This window comes from Clinocottus analis, unplaced genomic scaffold (genome assembly GCF_023055335.1).
Source record: "Clinocottus analis isolate CAN_PGR_092001 unplaced genomic scaffold, fCliAna1.0.p SCAF_3, whole genome shotgun sequence".
Taxonomy (NCBI): domain Eukaryota; kingdom Metazoa; phylum Chordata; class Actinopteri; order Perciformes; family Cottidae; genus Clinocottus; species Clinocottus analis.
The window spans coordinates 23,191,976-23,210,473 of record NW_027176042.1 but is presented as its reverse complement, the minus strand read 5'-3'; the positions used below and the strand labels follow the sequence as shown (position 1 = coordinate 23,210,473).

Here is an 18,498-nt window from a genome sequence, read left to right as displayed (position 1 = left end):
AAAATGTGATTTCTGCTCTTAAAAATGTGTATGAAGGAACTTCCGGTGACACTCGGACTCATTCTGTCCGACTTGATGGAGCCTCGGTCCTGGGAGGAAAAAGAGGAGAAACGGCGCCTCCTGGTGGACAAAAGGTATAACTCACACCACAAATTCAATATTTACACGGCTGTTGGACCCGGTGTGTGTTGTTCTGTCTTGTAGATCATTACTGAGCCACAGACACGCAGCTGAGCCCCGGATGTGCTGTTAGTCCTGTGAGGAACCGAGTCAGTGTTCTGGATCAGCTGCTCATCCTCTGCACGCAGCAGAGGACCACTGACGTCACTTCTGAGCACGAGACTGACGTCACTCTGAGCACGAGGTCCCCCACAAGTCTTTTCTACCTGTGGTCATCCAGCTCTCTCAATAGGATGCTCAATAGTACTGTTATATGTTATATTCCGGTGTTAGTAAGTAAGTAAAAAGTACATCTGGACCGCGTGGCGTTCATACCGAGGAGTCTCCGGGAGAATAAAGCACAGAAACGGCGGCATCGCTGTCCTTTATTGTCTTCATGTCAACAAACACATCTCGGCCTGTGAATCTGAACATTTTAAATCGGAAACAATCGGCGCTCTGCTAGCCGCAAAAAAAGTAAAAAATGAAAATAAGTCTGTTTTAGATTTTAATCTTCATTTATACAGTTACAAGTCTAAAGTGCTCTATAATCAAGACATTAAAAATGATTTCAATGATTGTACAATTCAGTAGCAACGATACAAAAAAACGTCCAACTGTAAGGCTTCAGTTACACTTTAATGTGTGAGAGGAGGTCATGGGGTTTTGATATGAAGTTAAAAACAAAGTATATACGGTGTGGCCAAAGTCATTATTTATACCATAATTATTTCATATTTATGTCACAATTACGAGTAAAATATCTCGAGGTAATTTATTACATAGTTATTAATGTAATAAGCATCTCACAATTACTAAAAATGTTCTGTGTCTTGTAACAATGTGATATGAACGATGTGGTCATGTAATTATGACTTCCATGACGTAAAAACATGCACGCTTTAACTAAAAGAAACAATATGTCGTCAGTATTACTATGACTTCCGATCATTATATGTAACTAACTCAAAAAAGACAAAATGATGTTGATATTTTCTCTCTATTACAGTTTTTAATCTTAAAAATGGTGGCGACTAAAACGGGATACAAACGATATAAAACGTTACAATTTTATCGACTTAGCTCAAGTCGCTACATGTTCACAACTTAGCTCAAGTCGCTACATGTTCACAACTTAGCTCAAGTCGCTACATGTTCACAACTTAGCTCAAGTCGCTACATGTTAACAACTTAGGTCAAGTCGCTACATGTTCACAACTTAGCTCAAGTCGCTACATGTTAACAACTTAGCTCAAGTCGCTACATGTTCACAACTTAGCTCAAGTCGCTACATGTTCACAACTTAGCTCAAGGCGCTACATGTTAACAACTTAGCTCAAGTCGCTACATGTTCACAACTTAGCTCAAGTCGCTACATGTTAACAACTTAGCTCAAGTCGCTACATGTTCACAACTTAGCTCAAGTCGCTACATGTTCACAACTTAGCTCAAGTCGCTACATGTTAACAACTTAGCTCAAGTCGCTACATGTTCACAACTTAGCTCAAGTCGCTACATGTTCACAACTTAGCTCAAGTCGCTACATGTTCACAACTTAGCTCAAGTCGCTACATGTTAACAACTTAGCTCAAGTCGCTACATGTTAAGGACTTGATGTGTTGATGGTGAAACAATCTCTTTCGTCCACAAACACAAGACATTCAGGCACAATTTCGTAATCACAAGAATACTTTTTCATATTAGGCTTGAATTAAATCTTTGAATTAAACATAATCTAGATCTCATTATCACGTGAAAATCTTGTATTTTATAATTACGAGAGTCTCGTAAATATGACTTCTGTACATCAACTTGTAATTACTTTTCCTGTATATCGCAATTATGACATCTGAATATTGTAATTATGACATTTGAATAACATAATTATGACTCCTGTTTATCTTTAGAATTACTTTGACTGTAAAAGAAAATGATTTCCTCGTTTTCACCACGTCAGGAAACAGGAACTGATGAGCAAAATCTTCTGAGCAGAAAGAGTGTCGACACAGGTAATCCATCCCATAATGAATCGTGTCAAACTGTTCTGTCCAGCATCTGGACCAAGTGTCCCCAGAGTGTCTTCAGAGTCTCCAGAGTGTCCTCAAAGTGTCCCCAGAGTCCTTGGAGTCTCTAGAGTGTCCTCAGAATCTCCGCAAAGTGTCCTCAGAATGTCCTCAAAGTATCCTCAGAGTTTCCTTAAAGTGTCCTCAGAATGTCCACAGAGTCCTTCAAGTGTCCTCAGAGTCTCCAGAGTGTCCCAGGTTGTCCCCAGAGTCGCCACAGTGTCCTCAGAGTCCCCGGAGTGTGCCAGAGTGTCCTCCGAGTGTCCGAGAGTGTTCCAGAGTGTCCTCACCGTCCACAGAGTACCTCTGTGTATCCAAAGAGTGTCCTTGCTGTGTCCTCAGTGTGTGTCAAGAGTGTCCTCAGTGTATCCACAGAGTGCCCCTAGTATGTTTGTGTCCTCAGTGTGTTTATGTCCTCAGACAGTTTGTGTCCTCAGAGTGTTTATGTCTTCAGAGTGTTTATGTCTTCAGAGTGTTTGTGTCCTCAGTGTGTTTGTGTCCTCAGACAGTTTGTGTCCTCAGAGTGTTTATGTCTTCAGAGTGTTTATGTCTTCAGAGTGTTTGTGTCCTCAGTGTGTTTGTGTCCTCAGAGTGTTTGTGTCCTCAGTGTGTTTGTGTCCTCAGAGTGTCTGTGTCCTCAGAGTGTTTATGTCCTCAGAGTGTTTGTGTCCTCAGAGTGTTTGTGTCCTCAGTGTGTTTGTGTCCTCAGTGTGTTTGTGTCCTCAGTGTGTTTGTGTCCTCAGAGTGTCTGTGTCCTCAGAGTGTCCTGTGGACATGTGGACGTGTCCCCTTCGTAGTTTGCGGCGTCCTGGAGGACAGCAGTTGTCTCTACACTTTCTCTTCTTTACTGTGAAACGACGTCCGTCTCAGATTTTCCTTCACTTTGACGAACTCCGGAGCTTTCAAGTCTTCTTCCTGCTCTTTCTCCTGCTGCTTGTCCAACTGCAACACGAGAGACAAGACTTTAGAAAGAGAGAGAGAGAGAGAGTGTGTGTGTGTGTGTGTGTGTGTGTGTGTGTGTGTGTGTGTGTGTGCTCTCAGAAGTAAAGGGAACACACACATACAAGATAGTGTTATATATGAGAGCGACCCTCCAGTGGTGTGTGTCTGTGTGTTTCTGTGTCATACATGTTGTGTGTCTCTTTGTCGGTGTGTGTCTGTGTTGTGTGTCTACCTTACCTCGTCCAGTTTCTGGTGTCTCTTCAGAAGCTCCGCCTCCAGAGGAGAAACCTTCCTGCGCGCTTCCTCTTCCTGTTTCCTCTGCTTCATCAGCTGGTCTCTCTTCCTGGACTCCAGGACTCTCTGCAGCTCCGGCTTCGTCTCCACACTCGTCCCGCTGCCCCTGAACACACACACACACACACACACACACACACACAGACACACACACACACGGGTTATAGTTTATTAATATATGTATTATTACACATCAAACTACACACAAACGACAGTCAGTTTCAGTTGTTTTCATTCATCAGATTCTGCTGCGTTTCTGTGTTTCCTCCAGCAGGGGGCAGTGTGTTGCAACGACAAATAAAAAACTGTGAACTAACACATCGTGTGTGTGTTTCTGCACACACACATGCACGTTGTGTGTGTTAGTCTGTACGTGTGTCTGCAATATGCACTGCAGGAATCTCACACAATGTGTTTTTATCTACTTATTAGCATTCTTTCTGTCCGTTGCATCGCTGCATAATCATGACTCATGAGCGTTTCTTCTCTTTCGCCTTTTTTTTAAATCTCAAGTTCAAGTTGCGGTTGATTTGTGTAGCTGATGTTGTTTGTGAGTGTGTGTTCTTTCCCTCTTTTCAGCTTCACTCTTTTCCTCCTGAATGATGAAACAAAAGAGAAAGAGAAGAAAACCCGCGGCCTCGCTTTGCTCCCAAAGCGCTCCGGCGTGTGAATGAGCGACTGTGCGAAGGTGAAAACTTTCCCAGCGTCCTCGGCGGCGGCGATGAGGCGCTGAGAGGTGGGAGGCTGTTGCTTAGCAGCGGCCGCTCGTGTCTTCGGGAACTTTACCCGACGAGACGACAGGCGTTAAAAAAAATAAAAGAAGGAGAAGAAGAAGAAACGAAGCGATCTGATTGGTCGGCTGGTGGCAGCCCTGAAACATGTGAAGCATCTGAATAAGAAGGACGAGAAACTAACGTTGTGTTCAATTGTGACGTTAAGGAGATGTCACAGTGACGCTGTATGTATGTGTGTGTGTGTGTGTGTGTGAGACACAGAGACGCACAACAGAGAGACACACAACACAGACACACTCTGACACAGAGACACACAAAATACAGCTCACGAAAACACAAAAATACACAACAACAACAACACAGAAACACCAAATATCACACAGACACACACAACACAGACACACATGAACACAGAGACACACAAATTACAGCTGAGACGCGCATCGCACGTGAACACACGCCCACTGGAACACACACACACACACACACATGAACACACACACACGTGTGAACACATGCACACGGGAACACACACACACAGAAACACGTGCACACACGCACACACCCAGACACACACACACAGATACGCCCACACACTCACACACTCACACACTCACACGCACGTCCACACACTCACACACACGCCCACACACACACACACACAGTTACCGCTTGCAGCTGCTCATCAGCTCCCGGTGGAGCTCCTGGTGGCTCTTGGAGGCCTTGACGGGGTTCACCAGCTTCTTGGGCTTGATGAGGTCGTCGTCCTCGTCCAGGTAGTCGGGCTGCGGGACGAAGCCGGACGCCGGGGGCGGCTTCCTGTGGACGCCCTCGGCCCGGTGCTGCTGCAGGTCCGCGTACGCCGAGGCTGAGGACGCAGAAGAAATGTCAGTGGCTTAAACTCATGGAGCCGACGCTCCTTTTGTCCCGCCTCCCGGAAAAGGAGAAGTGTGTTTTATCAAAACTAAAACTCTGCTATCTCCTCATTTTCATAAATTCAACATGGCTGCCGGTCCGCCTGAAGGAGCGCTGAAAGCAGCTTCATGCAGACACTCGCCCTGGAGGAGTCGGAGCTGTGAGCGAGTACGGATAATATTATGAACCCAGACACGGGGCGCTGGATGTTCCCACGTTTGTGGTATTTCTTCAACAAGTATAAAGCAGAAATAGTTGTTAATGTTCCATGTTCGGTAGCAGAAATGAAAACTGTTTTACAGGAACGTAACTGGGTCAGTTTACGTTAGCTAGTGAGGCTGTGTGCTAGTAGGTACAGTAACATGACCGGGTCAGTTTACGTTAGCTAGTAAGGCTATGTGCTGCTAGCTACAGGAACGTGACCGGGTCAGTTTACGTTAGCTAGTGAGGCTATGTGCTGGTAGCTACAGTAACGTGACCGGGTCAGTTTACGTTAGCTAGTGAGGCTATATGCTGGTAACTTGGGGTAACGTAGCGGCGCCCCCCTTTCCGCTGCGGATGGTTGCGAAAAAGAGAATTAACCACATAAAGTCGAGCGAGTAAAATCAGACAAAAAAGCGTTGCGAATATTCGCAACTGTTTTGGTGTGAACGCAGCATAATTGCCTCCAAATTGCACGCAAAACCGGAAGTTTTTTTGTGCTTTCAGCTCTGCAGAGGATGAACCCTTCAGACTGTACTGAATCCACGGGCTTCCTTCTAGCGCCCCCTTCAGGACATGTGGAGTAAAACATCTGGATTTCCTCTCGCGTCGTTTGTCAGAATGAAGCTGCGTGTTGGTGAACATGCTTTCAGGACAATAAACTACGCTGTTCGTGTCTTTTCCGTCGGCTCGTCGTCCTCGTTTGTCCGCCAGAGAAAAAAAAAGATTAACCGGCATCTGATCCGAGCCCTCAGATATTCTGGGAGACAGAGATCAGATGTCATACAGTTCAACCTCACACAATGACCTCTTTCTCAGGCGCAACCAGAGACCGACGTCTGCTGCTGCTTCATATTTCACACAAAAAAATTTGCTCTGGGTGCAGCAACCCGGCCACAAGTATGCGGACGGCAGCCTTTGAACGTCTTCCGGCTTCTGGCTTTCCCTGCAGATGTTCAAGCCGCTGCAGAGATTTGTTCAGCGAGGGCCGAGGGTGTCCGGTTCAAATGTCCCGAAAGTTAGACTTTAAGAAGAAGAAACCTTTTTATATTTCATACTTTTTACATACAGTACCGTTCATAAGTTTGGGGTCGCTTAGAAATGTTCTTATTTTTCAAAGTAAAGCACAGTTTTTTTCAATGAAGATAACATTAAATGAATCAGACATACACTCTATACATTGTTAATGTCGTGAAAGACTATTCTAGGTGGAAACGTCTGGTTTTTCATGAAATATCTACATTGGTGTATAGATGCCCGCTTCCGGCAGCTATCACTCCAGTGTTTTAATGGTACATTGTGTTTGATAATTGCCTTAGAAGACTATTGGATGAGTAAAAAACCCTCAAAAACCATTGAAAACCCATATAAACCCTTTAAAAAAATCTTAAAACACCTTTAAAAAACGTAGAAAATCCTTGAAACCCATTTAAAACCCTTGAAAACTCTTAAAAACTCTTAAAACCCATTTGCAGTGATGTTGGCACAGCTAAAAACAGCTCTGCTGGTGAGGGAAGCTATAAAACTGGCCTTCCTGTGAGCTAGTTGAGTATCTGGAGCGTCACATTTGTGGGTTCCATCAAACTCTCAAAACGGCCAGAAGAAGAGAACTTCCATGTGAAACTCGCGGTCTGTTCTTGTTCCTAGAAGTGAAGGATATTCCATGCCAGAAACTGTGAAGGAACTGAAAATGTGTCTCGGTGACCCGAAACCTTTGAACGGTAGTGTACATACATTTCACCGAGTGGAGGTTTGACAAAAGTCTCCGACTGGACGATTCTTCTTCCGAGCTCAATGCCCTCGTCGTCGTCGTCGTCTTCTCTCTAACTCGCTTTGATCGCAGAGTTTCAGAGTTTTCGGAGACGTTTTCAACCGAAGGCCCCGAACCAAGAGGAAGTCTCTGGGCACGGCGGGGGTTTCCTATTGATCCCAGACAGGACGTGCAAACTGAACCCTCTCTGTGGTTCATCGACGTCTCCGTGAGTGCTCCGTTATCTGGTTTCAACTGGAGGCCGTGATAAGTCTGCGAGAGGAAGACTGTCTGACTCCACCAACAAGCTGAGGAGGAAACGCGATCAGGTCGAGCGCCGTAACAGAAGAACTTAATGTATTTTTCTCTTTAATTCATTCATCCTGAGAACGAAATCACATCGAAGTTACTCAACCGGATCAAACTGCTGCTGCGAAATCTCTCGAAGCATCTTTTACATTACATTATATTACTTTACATTACATTTAGATGACGCTGTTATCCAAAAAAACTTACAATCAGTGCATTCAACCAACTCAGAAGAAGAAACAATTTCTTCAAGAAAGTTAAACTGCAAGGTGCTGTTTTAGTTTGCGGCAGAAAGACTTAAACCAAATTCGTCACCTTGTGACGAATTGCTTAGGTGACACAACGTAAAAATAATGAATCATCAACATGATGCTTTGAATTTGAAGGTAACTGCACATTTTGTTGCTGTTGGTTGTCTTTTAAATGTTACAGACTTCACGATCGTGTCAATGAATCCCACAAACAGAAGTGATTACTGTTTGAACACAGCGGGCTGAAGTCTATTCTTACGTGAACACGCAGGACACAGCGACATGTTGCGACAGACGCACTAGTTTGAACTGTGCGGCTATCGATCCCTCCTGGAAAATCAATCCTGCCTGTTTAAACCTCTGAGAAAACATTACAAAAATCTCTGTTTGAAGAAACTGGGTCTAAAAAAAAAAGCCTCAAATTGGACCAAACTAGAACTAAAACACCTGAAGATATGAGACCAAACCAGGACTAAATCCCCAAAGAATATTGGACCAAACTGGAATGAAATCACCAAAGAATATTGGACCAAATTTCAATTAAATAACCAAAGAATATTGGACCAAACCAGGACTAAATCCCCATAATATTGGACCAAACTAGGATTAAATAACCAAAGAATATTGGACCAAACCAGGATTACAACCCCAAAGAATATTGGACCAAACCAGGAATAAATCCCCAAAGAATATTGGACCAAACTAGAATTAAATCCCCAAAGAATATTGGACCAAACTGGAATGAAATAACCAAAGAATATTGGACCAAACCAGGATTACAACCCCAAAGAATATTGGACCAAACTAGAATTAAATAACCAAAGAATATTGGACCAAACTAGAATTAAATCCCCATAGAATATTGGACCAAACCAGGACTAAATCCCCATAATATTGGACCAAACTAGGATTAAATAACCAAAGAATATTGGACCAAACTAGAATTAAATCCCCATAGAATATTGGACCAAACCAGGACTAAATCCCCATAATATTGGACCAAACTAGGATTAAATAACCAAAGAATATTGGACCAAACCAGCACTAAAACATGAAGTCTTCATTCCCTTAATTCGGACGAGAAGAGGCGTTTTATTACATAACAATCGCAGCAAAGTGAGTTGATCTGAACTCCCACTCAGATGAAGCGTATCTGCCAGCAGCGGCTTCGTCTCCGTCCTGCGCTCCCACGTCAACGCCAACATCACACCGTGTTGTCGCGTTCGCATCCCGCTGCTCCCCGTGACTCAGGGGACAAATTATTCTTGAAATGTAAATTACGATCTAACTTTTTCCACTCCACACTTAACTTGACACCACCAACACATCTGCAGAAAGCCTCATTATCACGTCCTGAAAGGGTTAAAGCACGCTTTAAAATCAATTTTATAATAGATAATAATAAAGTTTGCGGAGGTAACGTTATATAAATTACTGACTTCTGGAACGCGCAATTAACCTCCGTTTTAACGAGTGATTAATTCCTGAATAAATAATTACCTTGTTTCAATTCCAGTTCCAAAATGACAGTAAAACATTTTTTGTAATAGTTTTTATTCTACTCATAACAAACATTCACCAAATACACAGATTAAAGTCAACACAAGACTATCAACATAACTTCTAAAGCTTGTAAAAAAAAAACACACTTCACTTTTTGTTTAACTGCTGTTATTATGAAACTATTTGAACAGAAAACAGAACTCATCCAGTAAAAAAAACAGAATAAAAACATTGTTATGAACAACAACACCCAGCAGGAAGAAAAAGCTTCAGGAGGATCCAGGGTCAGTCAGTCCTCTTCTTACCAGACTTCACCATGCCCTCCCAGCCCGCGAGGCCGCCGCTGGTCCTCTGATCCATCCGGTCCATCTGGTCCAGGTCCAGGTCCAGGTCCAGGTCCAGGTCCAGGTCCAGGTCCAGGTCCAGGTCCAGGTGATCCTCATGCGTTTCAGTCTGTGTGAACCCTCATGCTCTCTGTGGAGGAGCAGCAGCCGCTCCACTCCTCCCGACTGAGTCACGCCGAGTGTACAACAGCGGTCACATGATCCTCCCAGTCCTCCTCCTCCTCCTCTTCCTCCTCCTCCTCCTCTTCTTTGTGAAGATTTCTGTCAACCTGCTCTCAGTCTTTTTCCCACGCTGCCGTCTTCAACAAGTGAACGTCTTGAAGACGCTTGGAGGTGAAAATTCCTCCAAATTAAAACCTATTCAACATGACCCCCCTCAGCCGCCCCTCCTCAAGAGCTCCAGACCTTTTTTCCGTGTGTTTGAGTCGTCGCAGGAACCCCAAAAAATGTATATCTTCACAAATAAAATCACTTTTAAAATATATTTTGATCATCACTATAAACATCTAACATATGAGGAAGGTTGATCAAAAAGGGTTCCAGGAAAGCGTCGGCATGTTGTGAAGCAAATTCAGTCAAAAAAACATGTTTTTTGGTTAAAAATGGAAGGATTGCCTATTTTGTGCCAAGACAGTGTCTGATCCAGTCGACCTTTAGTATCTGACTGATCAGCTGTTTCCAAATGTGCCGGATCAATAAACCTGTAGGACTTTGAGTCGCAGAGAGACGTGTTTGTAAATGTTGAGAAACTAATAGAGCCCGGCTCTGGATTTTGATGGATTTACTCAAATCCCACAGGCCGGTCCGGTTACAGCGACGCGACTTTGACTGAGATCCGAGGTTGTAAAAGGAACTTATGAAGCTTTAACACATGAAGCATATACTTCTATACAACCAGAGGAGTCTCCCCCTGGTGGTCAGGAGAGAGAATGCAGCTTTAACACATGAAGTATAGACTTCTATACAACCAGAGGAGTCTCCCCCTGGTGGTCAGGAGAGAGAATGCCGCTTTAACATATGAAGCATAGACTTCTACACAACCAGGGGAGTCACTCCGTGGTGGTCAGGAGAGAGAATGCCGCTTTAACACATGAAGCATGGACTTCTATACAACCCTAGAGGGGTGAACTCACCTCTGCCGTTTGGGTGTTTTCCATTCTTCACGCTCTGCTTGGCTGGAGGCTCGTGGTCGATGCTGTACGCTTTCTGCAGAAACACAGAAGAAGAAGAACAGGAGAGAGAATCAGGAGCGCCCAGGTGGCTGATGGGAAAAGAGAATAACTCAGTTTTGTTCTTCTGGCAACTGTATTACCCACAATGCAACTGGACCAACAGAGGGTTGGGGTAGTTTGAGTGTTGTTGTTTGTGTACCTGGTTCTGTACTTCGATTCATCAGAGTATTTACAGTTGTTCAGTAAGTCGAGTTAAGCTGAGCCTCCTCCTCTCACCTCCTTCACTCCTCTCTCCCTCCTCTCACCTCCTTCACTCCTCTCTTCCTCCTCTCACCTCCTTCACTCCTCTCTTCCTCCTCTCACCTCCTTCACTCCTCTCTTCCTCCTCTCACCTCCTTCTCTCCTCTCTCCTCCCATTTCCCTTCTCTTCTGTCTCCTCCTCCTCTCTCTTTACCGCCTCTCTTCCTTCTTCTTCCTCTCTCCTCCAACCCCCCTCTCTTTTTCACCTCTCTCTTCTTCCTTACCACTTCTCCTCCCCTTCCTCTCTCTCTCCGTCTCTCTTCTCTTCTTCACCACCTCTCCTTCAACCCCATCTCGCTCTTCTCCCACCTCCTCTCTCCTGTATCCCTCTCTCTTCTCTCTCTTCCTCTCTCCTCATCACACTTTCCTCTCTCCTCTTCCTCACCACCTCTCCTCTAACCCCATCTATCTCTTCCTCCCTTCACTCTCCTCTTCCTTACCACTTCTCCTCCCCCTCCCCCTCTCCTCTTTCCTCTCTGCCCTCTTTCCCACCTCTCCTTACACCTCTCCTCCCCTTCCTCTCTCTTCCTCTCTCTCCATCCCTCTTTACTCTTCCTCCTCTCTCTCTCCTCTTCCTCACCACCTCTCCTCCAACCCCATCTCTCTCTTCTCTGTCCTATATCTCTGTTTCTCTTCTCGATCTTCCTCTCTCCTCCCTCTTTTCTCTCTGTCCTCTTTCTCACCTCTCTTTACACCTCTCCTCCCCCTCTCTCTTCCTCCCCTCCCTCTCCTCTTTCTTACCACTTGTCCTCCTCCCCCCTCTTGGCTCCTCTTCCTCTCCCCTCATCCCTCTTTCCTCTTCTACCCCCCTCTCTCTCTCTCCTCTTCCTTACCACTTCTCCTCCCCCTCTCTCTCTCTCCTCTCCCCTCATCCCTCTTTCCTCTTCTCCCCCGCCTCCTCTCTCTCTCTCTCTCTCTCTCTCTCTCTCCCCTCATCCCTCCTTCCTCTCCTCCCCCCTCCTCCTGTTCCTCAGCTCGTCTTCATCAGGCTGCCGGTCAGCTGGACGGCTTCCTCTCTGCTGAATGGACTTTGTGTTGGTTGCTAAGAGACGTCATCAGGCTTCCACACGGTGACAAGGCCCTCACTGTCCTGAAGGAGGAAGAGGAGGAGGAGGAGGAGGAGGAGGAGGGTCTCTGAGGGGGTCGTGAATGTTGTTTACAGCAGGATGAAGATCTAATGAACGACCCTTCCTCCTAAACTGGTCCCAGTCCGTCCACCAGGAAGTTAAAGGACCAGTTCAACATTCAGAGACATTCTCCTCTTCTTCTTCTTCTTCTTCTTCTTCTTCTTCTTCTTCTTCTTCTTCTTCTTCTTCTTCTTCTTCTTCACTCTTCATGTGACACGTTGTTTTACTTTGCACCGATGTAAATAAAAAAGAAACCCGCTGAGGTGAGATCAGCCGACGGGGGGAATCGAACCCGTGACCTTCAGGTCTCCAGCTATGTGGTGTGACGTCAGGAACAGAACTGAGCTGAGGACAGTCTGCCCCCTGCTGGACGAACAGACACATTACAACGAAGATATTTTATCTGAATTAAACTGCATGAAAAGATTAAAAACTACGTTATCTTTAAATGCAGGAAAGTATATTTTCAGTTCACAACAAAACAAACTTAACCTTAAATACATTTAACATGAATCTAACAATGTTTATTAGAGCTTAAAGTTTAATATGAAAGTATGTCAAGTAATGACGGGCTTTTATTCTGAAGGGCAGAGGTCACGTGTGGTTTTTCTGTGGTTTCTTTGCGCAATTAATGTGATTGTTTAAAAAGAACAGAAGCAATATTAAATGTAAATTATTCATTTATTAGGATACGCTTTGCATCAGATGCAACATACAAAAGATGAATTAAAGCCTCAAAATGTTATATTATAATATATATTAATTTGCATAATGATTACTTTCACTTTGAGTATTTAATGCTGCAAGATTGTTTTAATGCAGCCTGTTTCTTCTCTTTAGTATTAGTTCACTTCTCCTCCTCCTCCTCCTCCTCCTCTTCTTCTTCCTCTTCTTAATGAGCAGCGTTACGTAACGTTGGCTGTCACTCCTCTGCTCTTCGTCCTGTCTCCTTCCTTCCTTCCCTCCTTCCCTTCCTCCCTCATGAGTTCATGAACTATCCTCAGAGCTGCTGACGGGCTCTGTGCTCTGATTGGTCGAGGCCGGGCTCGTTTGTTGTGAGGCACAACAAGAGAGACACTGACGTTATTGTGTTAATATTATAATTATAATAAGGACACAGATCTACTCCAATAGTTTCATGTGCTGCATCAGCGCCTGCTGTCTGTACGCTGCAATAGAATACAGCTTTTATAATATATAATATTATATTAAAGATATTCATCTAATCCAGACATTTAACAAAAGAAAGTATGTTCTTTTCATTTTTGTTATAAAATATTTTATATATTCAGTGAATGTTTTCTTAAATGCACAAACTTTCAGGAATATGAGTAATTATTCTATTAACAGCTTTTCTGTATTAGTCTCTATTTTATTTCCATATGAACAACAATATATAGAAATATAAGTATCGACATAGACAGATAAATAGATACAAAGACGGATGGATAGATATAAAGATAGATAGATAGATAGATAGATAGATAGATAGATAGATAGATAGATAGATGGATAGATGGATAGATAGATAGATAGATAGATAGATAGATAGATAGATATAAAGATAGATAGATAGATAGATAGATAGATAGATAGATAGATAGATAGATAGATAGATAGATAGATAGATAGATAGATAGATAAATAGATAGATAGATAGATAAATAGATAGATAGATAGATAGATAGATAGATGGATAGATGGATAGATGGATAGATAGATAGATAGATAGATAGATAGATAGATAGATAGATAGATAGATAGATAGATAGATAGATAGATAGATAGACAATAACGAGATTAAATCACTTTCCACGAAAACAGACAGTTTTAGTTCCTAAACGTGTCGGCTTTGTGTGTCCGTCTGCACAGTAACACAATCACTAAAGATGTGTATTTACTTTAGCATTTTAGCTTCTTTTGTTATGTCGACCAAAAGAGAAGTCGTGAACAAGCGAGACCACGTTATGTTGTTTCAATCATCCAACTGAAACCTCCAACATGCAACCCTTTAAAGGCGAGCTAGCAGCGCTGACTATACAAAGTCGCTAAAACGAGTCGTCGACGGACGTAAACAACAAACATGGCCGCCGTTAGACGCCTCGGCTGTCGACGCTAACAGCTTGTGGACGACTTGAGGAGCAGCAGCTCATGACGGTCCTTTAAGAAGATTACCCGCCCGGCCTTTAATCACACATGCGTCTCCTTTTGACCCCTCGTGACCTTTGAAGTGATCCACGCACTGCACTTAGTTTCATTCTAATGATTTGAAATAAAACCGGCCTCGCTAAACATGTCGCAATATAAAAAATATACCACATGAGAACACATGAGATATTGAATCACTCCATCGTCTCCTTGTGTTAGTTTTCAGTAGTTTAAAACAATAAATCAATACTTTGCAGGTGATTTAAACGTGATCAGTGAGGTCACTTTCTCTGGAATGAAACAAAGTCTGGAGGATAAACGTCTGCAGCGTCTCGTCCCGCCTGCCGCCGCTGACGGGGAAACACGGCTAAAAATAGAGCCGCGGGTCGATCCGAGCGGGACGTCGGGTCCGCGTGACCGATGCCGCCAACCGCTCACAACCGCCGCCTCCGCTGTCAGCTGCTGACCACACACACCCTGACCACACACACCCAGACACACACCCAGACGCACACACACCCTCATCAACAGGTGTGTTGCCGGCTCATAGCTGGAATAGTTGGAGGGAATCCACAAAGAGGAGCGAGTTCAAGTTCAAGCGCAGTACTTTGGGTACACGTTCGAGGTACTTGTACGCTGTTTTGCTGACAGCTTTAGTTATTGCAGGAGTTTTTTACTTACTTACTTACTTTCTAAAAGGATACTTTTGTAGCAGTAAAGGATTTAAATATTTTGGTTGTATAGAAGTCTATGGTTTATGCATTAAAGCTGCATTCTCTTTCCTGACAGCCAGGGGGCGACTCCTCTGGTTGTATAGAAGTCTATGCTTCATGTGTTAAAGCTGCATTCTCTCTCCTGACCACCAGGGGGCAACTCCTCTGGTTGTATAGAAGTCTACACTTCATGTGTTAAAGCTACATTCTTTCTCCTGACCACCAGGGGGCGACTCCTCTGGTTGTATAGAAGTCTATATAAATGACTCTACTTCTCTCTTGATGTATTCCCTCAGTAAACATTGTAAACATGAGTTTATGTCTCAATCTCTAGTTTCAAGTCTTCTTCTATACAGCATGATGTTCATTTGGTAAATTATGGTCATTCAGAGTCAAACAGACCATAAAAGCAGGGGACGCTTTAGGGGCGGGGCTTACTGTGATTGACAGGTCTCTACTCCATGAGGGCACTTCCATTTACCGTCCACTTCACACATCACGTCTCTGGTCACATCCCATAATGTCTCCATGACGCCATCAGACAGTCACAGTGTCATGTTCTCAATGTGGATTTAAAATAGCTCTCTACTGTATTCTGATGTCTGTAAACATGCGAGCGGCTCGCGGAGAGATGAGAAGATTCGATCACGTTTCATGTGGGAAAAACTTTATGAGTTTGTAGGAAATGTCCTCGTCTGCACGTCCAGTGATCAAACCTCCAGACTCAGAGCTGGAGGAACTCTGTCATGAGGCACAGCTGTGTTTTAAAGACAAATAACAATAATAATAATACATAAAAGACCATTTCAAATCTCATCAAAAAACAAAACTATGACTTTGAAAGTAAAAATACTGAATGAATATAATATATGAATATAATACCAGTCAAAATATCCCTATATCCCTATTGTGACTTCACAAATTATTCAATTTTTATTATAACCCAATTTTAATGACATTAAACCAAATTTTCATGACGTTAAACTAAATTTCTACGACTTTTAACCAAATTTCCACAACTTTCAACCAAATTTCCATGACTTTTAACCAAATTTTCACGACTTTTAACTAAATTTCAATGACTTTTAACCAAATTTCCTCGTCTGCACGTCCAGTGATCACACAGGGTTAATTTAAAATCTTATCAAAAAACAAAACTATCGCTTTAAAAGTAAGAATACTGAACAAATGTCTCACAAGAAATGTTAAAATCTCACTGTTTTGACTTCGCGAGTCATGAATTCGACATAATATCGTAAATTAATCCATTTTAATTATTCCAGCTAAAGAAAGAATCGCAGTCTGGGGAGGAAACATAACTGAACAGTTACACAAATAAATAATTTATCAAATGAATTACAATATTCCCTTTTTTTTGTAGCATTTTTAACATCAATCATCCGGATCGTGGTGACTGTGGTTCGTCGCTCGCGGTCCCCAGAGGGGGAACTGTAATAACTTTGATGATCTTTTACGTTTCATTGTGTCTTCAGTCTTTGATTTATGACCAAATACCTGCAGAACTAATGATGTACGAGCTGAATGCTAACAAGCTAACAAGCTAACAGCTTAAACTGAGACGTGAAAGAAAACACATTTACTTTCAACGTCTTGCACTCAGTTTACTGCTTCAGTTTGATCAATGACTTCAATTATTTTACTTTAGTAAAAAGGTACTTACACCGTAGTGTACAAATACTGTGGTATAAGTACCTTTTACTTTAGTAAAAAGTACTTATACCGAAGTGTACAAATACTGCGGTCAGTATCAGCACCAAGATATACTGGAACCACCAGAAGTAAAAGTACTCATCACAAAATATATTATGTATTATTGTATTATAATTATGGATTTATTAATATTTTTATCACTTTAAATGTTGCAGCTCATTTTAATTACTTTATATACTGATTGATAGTTTCATCCAAAATAATGAATCCTGTCTCATTATATTTGACTTCAATAATCTGCATAGTAACAAAAGCTGTCAGATAAATTAATGACAATATTTTCCTCAGAGATGAAGTATAAAGTAACGTAATAATGGAAGTACTAAAGTGAAGTACCACACTTTAAGTGTGCTGAAGTACTTGAGTATAATTGTACTCGGTTACATTCCACCGGGCTGCAGATAAAGTAAACAATCGCCAAACTATATTTAGACTTCAAACCAGTGACTGACCTTCTTTCCATACACAGCTCCCATTCTTCCCAGTCCCCTGCAGCAGGTTCACAGTCCACACAACCTTCCTTTCTTCCTGCCTTCTTTCCTCTCCAACTCTACTTATTTTTTCCCAGCAGCCCCGGCTGCCTCTTCTTCCTCCTCTTCCTCCTCCTCCTCCTCCTCACGCCACCTGGCAGCCTAACAGCCGGGTCGCCGGGGTCTTTTAGCCCGCCGGACCGTGAGGCAGCTTCATAACAGCAAACCAGAACTGAGGGAAGAGAGAAGCTGGAACAATCGCAGCGTTTTGACTGTGAGGAAGAGGAAGAGGAGGTGGTGGTAGAGGAGGAGGAGGAGGAGGAGGAGGAGGAGGTGGTGTCCCAGCCACCTGTTACTGCTTGACTCTCTGCTCTCAGCAGTGGGGAGTTAAGATGCTCTGATTGGATTATTGTAATTAAAGGTGACCGAGAGAGGGACGGCAGAGCTTCTCCTCAGGAACGCAAAGAAACTCATGAATTAGTGTTTTTTTTGTCGCACATTAACGCAGCACTGTGGGCGCCATAAAACCCCGAAAGCACCCACACGGAGTCAAAACACCCCCTCCTAGCCCGCACATAGCGCTTTGGTGCCCTCGTGCTATTTGCAATCCGTTCGTTGTGACTTTTTATCTCTAAAAGTTGCGTTACGTTAGCATATTGTCCTGTTAGCTGAGCTAATGTTAGCATCTGAGACTCAGCTGCTAACATTAGCTCAGCTAACAGGACAAACGTAAAGCTTAAAGAGGTTTCTGAATAATGTTTGCGTCGCGCATTAACGCGACATTGTGGACGCCATTATAACCCCGAAAGCACCCGCATGGGGTCGAAACCCCCCCGCTACTCAGCACATAGCGTCTTGGTGCTCTTGTGCTATTAATTCATCTATTTGCATTGTATTATAAAGACATTTTGTGTAAAGTTGTCCCTCGTCAATGGGCCTCATTCTTTGTGACTCGATCTATGAGTGTTTTATCTCTAAAAGTTACGTTAGCATATTGTCCTGTTAGCTGAGCTAATGTTAGCAGCTGTGCCTCAGCTGCTAACATTAGCTCAGCTAACAGGACAACATTTGCTTCATGCTCTGTTTCACATTAAGTCTCTAAGAATTGTATGTTCAAGTGCATTTTATAATGACCGGCCACTTGAGATGGTGTATATCAGTCTGGAGAGAGAATGCAGCCTTAACACATGAAGCATAGACTTCTATACAACCAGAGGAGTCGCCCCCTGGTGGTCAGGAGAGAGAATGCAGCTTTAACACATGAAGCATAGACTTCTATACAACCAGAGGAGTCGCCCCCTGGTGGTCAGGAGAGAATGCAACTTTAACACATGAAGCATAGACTTCTATACAACCAGAGGAGTCGCCACCT

The 18,498-nt window shown here is 43.2% G+C and overlaps 1 protein-coding gene across 2 annotated transcripts; it reads right to left on the bottom strand.

The window, feature by feature from the left end:
• Positions 1-528: 528 nt before the first annotated feature.
• Positions 529-17,254, bottom strand: si:ch211-236d3.4 (protein FAM107B). 2 transcript variants are annotated; one of them, XM_068594121.1, is made up of 5 exons: positions 17,109-17,254; positions 10,599-10,671; positions 4,862-5,060; positions 3,402-3,564; positions 529-3,164 (listed from the first exon to the last, which is right to left on the bottom strand). In XM_068594121.1, exons 1-5 carry the CDS (start codon positions 17,130-17,132, stop codon positions 3,051-3,053), a joined length of 573 nt encoding a protein of 190 aa, XP_068450222.1. In that variant the 5' UTR covers positions 17,133-17,254; the 3' UTR covers positions 529-3,050. The 2 variants fall into 2 exon arrangements, with proteins under 2 accessions (XP_068450222.1, XP_068450223.1); XM_068594122.1 differs by lacking the exons at positions 10,599-10,671; positions 17,109-17,254 and adding an exon at positions 9,427-9,648.
• Positions 17,255-18,498: the final 1,244 nt, after the last annotated feature.